At 48.5% G+C, this 12946-nt stretch overlaps 1 protein-coding gene across 1 annotated transcript in view; it reads left to right on the top strand.

The window, feature by feature from the left end:
- dgkg (diacylglycerol kinase, gamma) overlaps nt 1–10521 on the top strand; it is a 61095-nt gene extending 50574 nt beyond the window's left edge. Inside the window, exons 22-24 of the mRNA XM_084478420.1 lie at nt 6266–6386; nt 7371–7431; nt 8323–10521. Coding sequence (XP_084334546.1) covers nt 6266–6386; nt 7371–7431; nt 8323–8421 — 281 coding nt within the window. The 3' untranslated portion in view covers nt 8422–10521. The remainder of the gene's footprint in view (nt 1–6265; nt 6387–7370; nt 7432–8322) is intronic.
- The last annotated feature ends 2425 nt before the right edge of the window (nt 10522–12946 follow it).

A 12946-nucleotide genomic window follows, 5' to 3' on the forward strand; every position in this document is an offset into this window, starting at 1 on the left:
CATACACACACAAACGCACACTACCACGTGAACCACACATTAACACATTAGAAGAACATCAAAAGTTACCCGTGGATCCCGGGGGGGGGGGGGATGGGGGGGGGGGGTGGGGGTCGTAGGCAGGACCTACAAGGGGAGATTTGAAGCCGTGCAAACATTGCTCTTTGCTTTCAATGATCTGCACATCCTTCGATAGTTTGGTCTTGTGTTGTAGCGTGTGTGTGTTTGAGTATGTGTGCTTGTGAATGAGAGTGTGTGTAAAGATGTATATTCTATGAATGTACAGAACGTATGCATGCAAGTCAGTTCGTACAGTTCTCCTGTCTCTGTCTGGTTATTTTTTCGCCTCCCTCTCTCTCCCTCTACACGTCTATGTCGTAGGGAAAGTACTTTGATTTTAATTATGTGTGTGTGAGTTTGTGTGTGCGTGCATGCCTTAGAAAGCAACAGAGAGGTGAGCGAGTACTCCTGTACATGTAACCGCATGCACAGCTTTCAGTCAATTGTCCCTGGCCAGTGTTTGCTCTTCCACGCGATCGGAGGTCAGTTGTTGAAAGCGCTGTGCTGCGTTTATTGCCGTCACGCAGGTCATGTTTAGCAAGCGCAAGGGTGCCGTGGCCACAGTCATAGCATCTGCTGCTGATGAGTCAATCTGGCTCTGCCTGGTGTGTGTACCGCCACACTGTACACACACACAAACACACCATAGTAGCTGTGTGGGCTGGTAGCATAACCTCATTAGAATAACAAGGCCGGGTGACAATGACGTATTCATATGCATACATGTGGGCGATGCATGCTGTTTGTAAGCAATGGTTATTTTTAACCTTTGAGACGAAAAAAGAATTTGACATTCTTCATATGGAGAATAGTAAGGTTTTGGGTATAGTTGTTCCAGGGTGGGTGTACACTGGGTGTAGGGTCCTAGGGTGGGTGTACACTGGGTGGAGTTTCCAAGGGTGGGTGTATACTGAATGTGTGTGCCAGTGTGGGTGTAGACCGTCTTGTGACGTGGGAAGACAGGAAGTTAGAGGGTGAGAGAAAACAGAAGCACGTGCGGACCAGGAGGTGCCGACGGGGACCAGGACACGGCCCTGTGGGCCCCCACAGTGTCAGCACCTCCACCCCTCTGTCCGTCTTCAGCCCCATATCACCGCACCATCTCTTCCTCCCTCTCCTCCTTCCTTCCTGCTCCCCTCCCCGTCTTGCTCATTTCCTGCTACTTTTCTGGATTCCACTCCTCAACTTTCCGTGGCAGGCTACTGGACTGGCTGTGAATAAATTCCCCAACCGCCCCCATCCATCCACCCCCCCCCCCCCCCCTCCCTGAAACCAGCCGCACCAGTCAATCAAACAGGCTGGACTACGTCATGCATCAGTGGATAAGTAGTGTGGATAAAAGAGGAGAAACTAAAGTCTTCCTCCCTCCGCCCCACAAACAGCCTCTGTATCAAACCATCCATGGGGTCTTTTATGTAAACTAGGAGCATGGGAAAAAAACTAATTGAAACACTCATTAAGAAGTCGGATGAAAGATGAATTCCTCCACTTTTCATTTTCACTTGTTTACCAAATCCCCATGGATACGGACCTCTCTGAGTGCTGCACACGAGCATACACAAGCGCGGTGGACCCGTTCGCCCTCGCCTCGTTACGAGGCCCTCGCATGAAGCACAGTTCGCTGTGTGTGTTCACGCTCCGCCGTAGAAGCACAGCGCGCTCCGTCAGGGCGCCAAGCGAGGCGCAGCCGGCCTGCCCGCCCCCGCCACACCTTTACCTCCGTTTGGTGTTGGCGAGGTGCGGTCCAGTTCTCCTTGACCATCTGCCCCGCCTCCGACCACCCAGGGACCAGGACAGGCTGGTCGGTGCGGGGAGATGGCTGCGGGCCTGGGGGACGCGGAAGGAAAGACAAATATGGTCGTTGATAACGGCGGGCCAACCACAAGGGCCCAAGGCCCCCGGGGCCCTGTGCCGTTGTGAAGGTTGTCCTGAAGGGACTGTGGAGCTACAAAGAGTGCAACTGTAATATTGTGATTGCCAAACACACGGCATACACAAACACACGCACACGCACACACACACACACACACACACACACACACGCACGCACACACGCACGCACACACACACACATGCACACGCACACACAAACTGTATGTTTGTATTAGTAAGTCTATAAATATTGATGTTTCTCAACCGACCTATATCTAAATGATAGGTATTTGAATCCTACTTTCTTTCTTTCAACAAAATATTCAGCTGCCCTACAAGCATGAAAATGAATAACTCATGCAAGACCTGCATGATGGCATGTGGGTGGTTGTGCACGTGAGTGTATGTGTGTGTGTTGGTGTGTGTGGGTGTGTGTATATAGCACAGTAAAACAGAAAGGCACAAAGCGTGGCATAAACAACTCTAGCGGCACGCTGCCCGGCAGAGCATCCCAGAATGCACTGCAGTACCACTGGGTTATGTAAGTGGCTGTTCTATTCTATTCTTAGCATTACCTCGGTGAGACGTAAGAGCGCTGGCTGCCTGCGAGCCAAGCTACACACAAATCTGATGAGGTGGGAAACATTGCCGGGGCGATCGAGCATGGTGGGTTACGCTGCCAGCCCACTCGCACACTACTCGGACCACAACAGCATGCCCATGTTTGGACAAGGGGAGGAAGTAGGGGCAAAAGTGTGGGCATGTGATGGAGTAGTGGTGGGGAGAGGGGGGGGGGGGTGGATCAGCGCAAGAGGGAAAGGCTATTTGTGGAGATGCAGTTAAATCTCGAAATAGCTCGTCAGCATTTATTCTTCTGCTGTCATTGTTTCCTTTGGCCTAATTATGCAAAAAACGCCGAAAGGCTCTGCGACAGGAGTTTTTATCACATGCTTAGGGTAAACAGGTCCCTGGTTCCCTGCGTCAGGCCAGCCTCCTCGCCTTAACGCCCAGCTGGCGTGTGTGTGTGTGTGTGTAGAGTGTCACCACCAGACCCCGTGGCTTCGCCGCCCCCGTCATTAATCCCTCACGCTCCAACTGTCCAGTTTGTGCTTAATGGACGTCCAATCCTATTATTCTTTCTTGGAAAGCTCTGCGTTTCCACTGAGACGTTAGTGTCACAGCGGGAAAGGCATGCCGGTGTTGCAGTGGACCCGGGGGGAGGGATTTAGAGAGACACAGTGTTGACTGCAACTTCCCCAATTGCACAGACAACATGGGAGCGGGGAGATGGGGGTCTGCCGAGTCCAAGTCATTCTCACACGTCATGATATCTAAAGTCTGCTCAAATCTGGGTGCAGGTTTTTTGACTTTTTTTCGCTTACTATTTGCTTCAACCAATCGTGTTGCTGGAGGCGGGGATCAGTATGCGTGTAATTGGCTAACACAGACTCAACCAGCCCTAGTAAACTGTAAAAAGGTGTCTGTTAAGGTAGAAATACACGTATAGAAATGCCCTTCTGAATGCTTCATCAACTCACGCAACTACATTTTCTTCGGTAGATAATCTCTGCAAACAAGGCGTAACTCCGCCCCTTTGGTTTACCGACTCAGGCTCCGTGCCGCGTCCCCTCAGAGTTCTGCTGTAACATAGTAGGACTGCTGGATCCCACATCATCTCCGATTCAATGGGGGCTGACTGCGAGACTTGGCTCCGAGGGTGTTCGATTCATCCATTTGTCCATGGTCCGTCACCTCCTCATTTTCCACTCACATATTTGCATGTCGATCGATTCACTGTAGTCGCGCCAGAGCCCCATGTACCGAAACAAAACAAAAAAACTGGAAAATGTTAAATCCCATCTGGTTGAGGTGCTTCCCACTGTGTTTGGAAACCAATTAGGACGGTTAACGCGTTGCAGAGTGTTTACGTTTTACAATGACAGTGAGTAACAAACTGTGACATCATTCACTCTGTGATCAATCCCGTTTTCCCTGAACCGCTGAGCTCCTCTCAGGACGGTGGAGTGCGGCGTCGCCGGCCGTCGACCCTTGAAGGGCATAATCCACTAAGTGATTTCAAACTGTGGCTCGCCAACAAGCATTACGCTGACAATTTCTGTTAAACTGTCATCTTGTATATTAATGAGTGTCAGTGACTCACGAGCTCTCTTTGTGTCAACGTTGGCAGCATTCAACTTTGGTGTCAGGGAAAGGCACCTGTTTTATTTCAATTCCGCCCACAAGCTCTATTTGTACTTTACTGAACGCATAAATAAATGTATGATAAACATTAGGGGTGGGAATCTCTTGGCACCTCACGATTCGATTCGATTCCGATTCAGAGGTCAACGATTCAATCCTAAAATGATTATCGATGCATTTCGATGCAAACATTTTTTTTTGTACATTTCCATGCCTGATTTGCAAAAATATATATACATCTGAGTTTGCTACTCAGAGTTTGCTAATCACCATCCTACTTTTATGATGATCATTAAAGACAATCAACAGATGCATTACCTTGTCTAATATTTTATATTAGATAAAGTTGGTTCTCTGCGCAGAGAACCCGCAGGCAGAAAGGAGTTTTCTGTAGCGCTCTGCGGCAGGCGAACAAATTTAATTAAGAAAAATATTTTAAATAATAAAAAATAAAAATTTATTCTGGTCATTAACTTATTTGCATCGAGACGGAATCGTTCCAGAAAGAATCACTATGCATGGAAGAATCAATTATATTTCCTACCTCTAATAAACATCACATATCAGCGTGGGAACAGTGTCTCCACTAATAGCTCGCATTAGGTGCATCGATGCGCATCCTCTTCAATCAAAACATTTTCCACATCCTTTGAGGTATTCAAATGTTAGACAGTGAAAGGTGCAAAGGAAAGAAAAATAAGCGCTACCTACACACACGCACACACGCCTGCGCGCCGCCACACACACACACACACACACACACACACACACACACACACACACACACACACAGCTCAGCATCAGAGCTACATTACATCAGGAGCCTTTTGCAAAAAAAAAAAAATAACTCCCTCAGTCACCCGAGCGGAACACAAAAAGACCACTTCCTGTTTGAAGTGATGTAAACGAGCCAAGCAAGGTCGGGCGACGTTGGGAAATTATTAGCGGTGTTTACACTGCAACAGCAAAGGAAGGCCCACGGCGCTAGAGCTCCAGTCAAAACAGACCATCGGCCCCTGCCTGCTCCAGCTCGTCTGGCCCACACAGAGCCCCCTCTGGGGGCCCGCATGACGGGTTCCTCTCGCCCTTCTCTCGTTCTGTCCTTCTGGTTCCATGCGCACCATTAACAGGGTACACAATCACCGGATCGGATGGCATTGATCTCTGTATCGCTTCCATGTGTATCCTTCTTCCTCTTTTTTTGTTGTTTTTTTTGTTCCTCCACTTACAAACAACATTTATGTCTGGAGACATTTAATGAATTAAAGGGGAACCGTCACAGGGCTGCAACTCGCAGTTGACCACGCCAACGGCTCGGTGACGTCAATGGCCCGGCTTTTCTGCAATCTTTTTTTGCGGAAACAGAGTGGAGGACATTGCAGGCCGCCTTTATTTTCGCAACACGCGTGCGAAATAGTACACTCTATCAGTAGATATCAGAGCGGAACGCTTCCCCTTTAAACATCTCTTTGTATTTCTTCCATCTGTCATTCTTGCTATGACCGTTCTCTCAATCCTTATGCAGACAGTAGGACGCGTCCACCCGGCTGTCACTCAGCACCCAGGGCAGACCTGCAGGCGGGCCAGAGGGCATACAAAGGGGCTGGGATATGTCGAGTTGTTCAGCTTTTACCAGCCTGCCTGACAATGTCACGAAGAGCTGAGAGCTGAGAGACAGACACCTGCATGATTAGCTCTGGGAGACGTAGCCCAATCATTCTGGCTCTCTTTTCCCTGTGGCGATGCAATGGTAGGAGTGTGATGTTGAAGGACTTAGTGAAAACACGAGATGGACGTAGAGTGTTCACCGGTTCACCCAGTAGTGTTCGTCCAGTATTGTTATGTCCGCATGGAGTGAAATTTAGGCCAATGGCAAACAGACTGCATATATATAGCGCTTTGCAAACCTCTGGCCACTCAAACCACTTAACAATGAATGCCTCATGTTCACACATACAAACACACATTCATACACCGATGCAAGGCAGCAGCCAGCTCGCCAGGAGCGGTTAGGTGTCTCGCTCAGGGACATCCATGTACTCGGTGGGTTTGATCCCTGGGGGGAGCCAAGGGTGGAAAACCAACAACTCCATGACGTCTCATCCCCTCTGTCTGTCCTTGTCTCACACAGACCTGAGTGACCAGCTGCTGGAGGTGGTGGGTCTGGAGGGGGCCATCGAGATGGGACAGATCTACACGGGGCTGAAGAGCGCCGGGCGCAGGCTGGCTCAGTGTGCCAGCGTCATCATCAGGTCAGCGCTCTCTGAAGGGGGCCAATCATCAGTGTCCCCCTCAGCCTGTCTATCCAGCCTGTCTGTCTATCTGTCTGTCTGGATTTCTGTCTCTCTCTCTCTCTCTCTCTCTCTCTCTCTCTCTCTCTCTCTCTCTCTCTCTCTCTCTCTCTCTTCTCCTTGCTCCCATCTCTCTCTCCTCTAATACACACACACCCGTACTGTAGTCTCTCCTTAGCGCCCCCGTCCATCCCTCCTTGGCCACTCGTCCTCCTGAATAAAATCTCATTCTACCCACCCCCCCTTTTCCGCTCTGATTTTTTTGGCGACACCATACACAAACACAGTCCCACACACAGTCACACACGTATATAGCCTGCAACCTGTTTCAGCCTTCAGCTCGAGGAACTTGCTGGCTGGGTAACGGATCATCGGTCTGACAGGGGGTTCTGCAGAAAGAATTCATTCAATAAAATGTGTTGATACAGTAACTCGGAGTGGAGAAGGGGTGACATTTTCCAAGCTGTTCTTTCACCACTTCTGGAAAAAGTGTGTTCATACACCACGGCCCCCACACTGTGCTCCCTTTACTGGGCCGAGACATGGAACGCTTCAACATACGTTACGTGTGTTTGTATGCCAGCTTGTGTGTGTGTGTGTGTGTGTGTGTGTGTGCGTGTCTTAAGGTTTGCATGTGCACGTGCGTTGGTCTGTGTGTGCGTGTGTGTGTGTATGCCTGAGTGTGTGTAGGTTTGCATGTGCGTGTATATTTGTGTTTGTGTGTGTAAGTGTGTGTGTGTGTGTATGTGTGTATGTGTGTGTGTGTGTGTGTGTGTGTATACCACCATGATCCTGTGAGTTTAGAGAGCAGGGGCCTGTCTGGCAGCAGGTCTCGTGGGAACAAAGAGTGCAGTGTTTGACCCTCTCCTGGGACGACTGTGAACAGGCCTCCTGTGCCTTGGACGTGTGTGTGATCTGACCCCCGCCCTGCCCTCCTCTACCCAGGACGTCGCGACTGCTGCCCATGCAGATCGACGGAGAGCCCTGGATGCAGCCCCCCTGCACGGTAGGAACCGGCCGTCTGTAGGCGGGAAACTAGACAGACGTCCCGTTTTGGCCAAGTCACAGGCGTCCACGTTCCCTCCAACAACGTGTGATGTTTTGGGGAACAAAGTGCAAACAGTTTACTTACAAGGAAATACAAACATATAATTAGGAATATGGTTAACATTTATTTGAGACAGACTCTTTTTCCGACCAAGTCTGTCTTCATTCTAAGCATGCTGCAAACTTTAAACTTTCAACTGGTTCATCCCGCCGGTATAACTGGGTTTCAGGTGACGCAATGCAGTTTTTTTTATTGCATTTTTTTTATTAATTTAAAAAACACACCTTTTTCCCTGCTTCACTTCCCTCTGGCTGCCTCCTCCGCACACCTCCAGCCGTCCATGTGAAATCCAATTTTATTCAAATACTGTTACGTCACCATACACCGATTTTTGGTTGCACCCGCCAAGCAATATATAGGACATTGGCGCTGGAATCCATTTACAAGAGAACATCATAATATTGGCAGCTTCATTGGTCTTATCGATCTGAACTTATTTTTACTTATACCCTATACTTATCTACAGTCTGCCTGTCTCTCTGGCTGTGTGTGTGTGTGTGTGTTTTGTGTCTTGTTTGGCTTGCACATGATTTTCATTCTTTCATGGAGGAGCTTCAGTAGAAATGTTCTGTGCTGCCCTCTGAGTGGGTTACCGCAATAAACAGGCTATAATGGAGGATTTCTGCTATTGTGTCATCTGTTCATCTGCTGTGAAAAGGCTGGAAATGATGTTGCGGGGAACTGAAGAATGAATCCCAGAGAGAGTGCTTGAATACATCTTGCAGGTGGTCTTGTGAGTTGGAACTGAATGTGTTTTAACTTTTTTCTTTTTTGATCGTGTCGTCGCAGGTCAGGATAACGCACAAGAACCAGGTGCCCATGTTACTGGGACCGCCCCAGAAGACGCCCTTCTTCTTCTTCAAGAAACGCAACAGGAGCCGCGACTAGGAGCCAAACACTCTCCACACACACACACAAATACACACACACAAACATACACCAACACACACACACACACACACTCAAAGCTCCCACCCACAGCTCAGACAGATGACGGTTATACTGTTCTCGGATGGGAATACCGAACTGGGTCGCTGGTTTGTGAAACGGATCCCGTTCCGAGTGGAAAAGTTTCCCAGTGTCTACGTCCCCGGCGTACATTTCATTCCCAAAAGAAAAGAAAATGAAAGCCCTCACACAGGTATACTGACTCATTAGCCTTCTATGTAACAGTCGTCACCTAGTTCTCCCTCCCCGGAGGCGCTGACCCTGCCAGGGACCAAGTCCAAACGTTAGCTCCGTCCCCCCTAATGACAAGGCTTACAAGCTCCACCCCTCTGAGTGGAAGGCCACTGCGTTCAGCCATTCGGCCAGTAGCCACACCACCCGCCGGTCCATCATTCCAGCTCCGACTGAACCAAGATGAGCACCAGGAAACGGACGGCTAGAGAGAGAGAGACACATTGGCACAGGAGTGTATGTCGAAAGGTTTCAAGAAGGAGAACATACCAGGTGGAGGAGAAAGACACCTGCAACGAAAGGGAAGAGGAGGGAAGGAGCCCTGAGGGTGGTGGTGGTGGTGGTGGTGGTGGGCAGTGGTGGTGGTGGTGGGGGGGGCAGTGGTGGGAGAGGGACAGAGAGAGAGCAAGAGGGAGAGGGTTAGGGTTAGCAAACTTGGCCTTTTTTTAAGAGGCCAGCGTGAAAGTAGAGTAAGATCCACGCTTTTTTCGCACGGCACCGTGATGAATAATGGAGCGCTTAGTGCTTGTAAGAGCGCTCACCCCAGCGCTCGGCGGGACTAGCAGTGCACTACGCAGCGAGGAAAGGGGGCGGAAAAGGCTCATCCATTATTGAGCCCTCAAACGCGCTCATGGGCAGATGGCGATAGAGCGTAGCGGCGGCCGGTGAGGAGGAAAAGCGCGCCGGGGTTTTAAGGGTTCTTGCATCAGTGGCACACAAACACGGATCACCTCTGCGGTGTTTACACACTCAGGAGGAGATCTGGTGTGTGACCCGAGGCGACACAAGCCCCTCTCGCTCTCTATCTCTCTCGCTCTCTCGCTCTCTCTCTCTCTCTCTCTCTCTCTCTCTCTCTCTCTCTCGCTCTCTCTCTCTCTCTCTCTCTCTCTCTCTCTCTCTCTCTCTCTCTCTCTCTCTCTCTCTCTCTCCAGCTGGTTATCCCCAATCTGGATCGGCCCTAATCCGATCGTAGCCCTATGGGATTGTGACGTTGTTCCTCACGATACGGTATCGAGATACACACCTGACCGGTCGAATCAGAGGTCACCCACCAGAGGAAGCCGTCCGATGTCCCATCACCCACCCGCCACCCCCCACCCTCCCACCGCCACCACGGTAAACGACACTTTAAGCGTGGCAAGCACGGAAATAAATGCCCTCCTGGGTCTACCAGCTGCAACGCCACCGCCCCCTCTGGGTTTTATTTACCCACGGGCTGCGCCAGGGGAACTAAAGTTATCCCTCTATTTCAGGGTCGGCCTATCAGTCCCTCCCTGAAACCCTCTGCCTAAATATAGTGTCAAAAGATCAAACTCACAATGTCAAAGTGGGGTTCTTGGAGGACCGGCGATGGCAAGACGGTCGTCCTACAACATGCGCGGTCGGATGGGAACGTCTTCATTTTATACATGTTTCTGCTTCTCTTCCCCAAAGCTCGAACTCCTTACCTTATGTATTAAAAAATCAAGCTATACCCTCACGAGTACTAGACATCGACTAGAATCGAGACAGAAATCGACCGTTGGCGGTTCATCTCGGGGGGGGGGGGGGGGGGGGGGAGACGCTGTGGCAGAGACTGTAGTGTGATCCAAATATATCAAGAATGTACCCGACATGAACATAGTATCATGGCAAGATAATTCCATGTGCGCAGACACAATATTTGTATATTTATGGAAAGTAGGTGTAGTGCACATATACACGTGATTGTGTTTTTAACAGCATACGGTAGATGATGTTTGCGTGAGGTCCTTTCGATTTTTCTAGCAGTACGGATCAGTGTTCTCCGCTGTAAACTGGTGGACGCGTGGCGACTCTCTCTGGGGGGGGGGGGGGGGGCAGTTTTAGTACCAGTGGTCCGATTCAAACGAGATCCCATCTGATAGCACGTGGTGCGCGCTCTACCTCTCAGTATATCTTCAGGTGTGGGGGGGGGGGGGGTGGGGGTGGTACCATTGAGATGCAATTCATCATCTACTTTAATGTTAAGAGGAATGTAAAAGCGGGCGGGGGGGGAACTACACTGAGATGGATCTGTTGTGAAGGCCGTACTGTGTGGTAAAGCTGCCTTGTAGCCCCCTGCTTAGATAGACCCTCTGTAGAGCACGGGGGGTTGGAGGAGACGCCCGGACACCCGTTTGGGTTGTAGACAAAAAAGAAGAAAACATCTGAATTCTGTCTTAGGTCGAGGCACTGACGCCTTAGAAACCCTTGTTCCCTTTAAAACACAGAGTCACTATTCAGCCACCCAGGCCTCAACATAAACACAAACAGGATGTGCTGCAGAGGGTCTCTAGAGCACATCCTGTACGCTCACCACACATGGTCATAGACCCCAAACAAATAGAGCTAGGGAATAAATACTGAAATAAATGAACGAGGCAATAAATATATAAATAAATGTCATTCTAAATATATGAATGAGACAATTCAATAGTTCAATAGATAAATAGATAGGTTTTATTAAAGATATGTTTTACTACTACGTTCTACTTTTATTTATTTCAGGGGACTTTCGTTTCATGATTCCACATAAAACAAATTCAGGGTACTTATTTCATAATGCCACATACATTTCATTATTGCTTTATTGTTTTTGCTCTTTTTGTTTCCATCTGTTATATTCTAACGAGTCGGGTGTGGTCGTCTAGCAGATTCAGACCAAAGCAGTCACACCTGGTGAGCTACCTGGTGCCAGGCGCATATCCACCACCTACCACACTGGAGTGTGGGCAAGTGGTCAGTGCTGTTCTGGTGTGGATGCTTTGGTCTGAGATAACCACCGTTCCATTACATTAAATGGCATTCAGTATTCAGTAAGTGGATTTGGGCGGAATTCTGGTATACCATCCAAGCGTCTACATTTGAGGATGTGTTGATTGTAATCTTAAATGACCCCTATTCCGATTGTCATGTTTTCAATACAATTCCTCCGCTAATGAATGTTACAAGCCAAACAACATCCCATAATGCCACAGATAACTAGTGACCCATTTTGGAGCCTGGGTGGCATGACGCCTCAGTGGAAAAGAGTGCATGTTTACAGTTCTTTTACCTTTATCGAAAGAATGATTTTAGACAGTTATACAATTACAGTGTACAAAGTTGTTTATAATACTTTATCTGAAGTTAGCTTACACCACCGCATGCCTGCCAAAACAAAAGGAGACGTATGCGAAGCATATGTGACCGAGGAGAGGCCACGCTCTTATTTTGAAGCTCATTCCCCCTGCCGACTCTCCCTTGTGGAACAGATTATACACTGCTATTCTTAAAAAAACATGTATCTGATATATTTATTAGTTGTATGTACATTTTTTTGTAGCGGCATGTTAATGGATGCTGCGCAAGGATATAGGCAGCGAAGGAACTGTCATGCTATGTAAAAAAAAGAAGAGAAATTTAAAAGCCACAGAAAAAGTGTCCGCCTACATTAAACCGATTTCATGATAGAATCCAGGGCATCTGACTGCAGAGTGGGACTCACACAGGCCATCATTCCTGCCCAGACTTGTCCTTTTGAAGTGATCAATAGCCTTAACAACTTAACAAGTGGGACCCCCCTCCCCCCAGAGGTTTTGCACAGGGGCTGAAAGGAGACACTAAAAACATGAATGAATTCTGTTAAGACAGACAGGAGACAGGATTATATTTTTTGCGACAACAAAACTGCCGCTCAATGGTAAAAGGCTATTTACCCTGGTTGTAAACAAGTGTGACCTTTGAATTATGTAAACATGCCACGAGACCCTGACACATATACCCCATAGTCCAGTGCTCTCATTCGATTGGTTACGACAATATACAACATTATCTAGCCACAATCTCTATTATCTATGACCACCATTGATATAAGAGGGTCGATATAATGACTATGATGGGATGTAAGGCCCCTTTCTTTGAGTAGTAATTAAAGGAAGTTAACGTCCTCTTTGCTATCCCTATCTTAACTATGGTAGAACTTCCCCATATGATCCTTACTCTAATTCTGCCATATGCCATCCCCTAGCAGTTGGTTTAAGCATGGTATGTGTTTCATTTTACTGGCCTTTTAGAAGTCACAGTTTTGCTTATTACAACATTTGTGTTGCTGCCTGACCAAGGACTAATACCTATTGTACAGCAACTACTGCCTTGGTCTTTCAACTTTGACCTCATTCATAAACATTCTGGTATTCTAGCATTGCTTCGCTCGTGTTCCCCTATCTTATTCCCTGTTGAAAGCGGTGGCATA

The sequence above is a fragment of the Micromesistius poutassou genome (genome assembly GCF_964030765.1).
Source record: "Micromesistius poutassou genome assembly, chromosome: 14".
Lineage (NCBI taxonomy): Eukaryota > Metazoa > Chordata > Actinopteri > Gadiformes > Gadidae > Micromesistius > Micromesistius poutassou.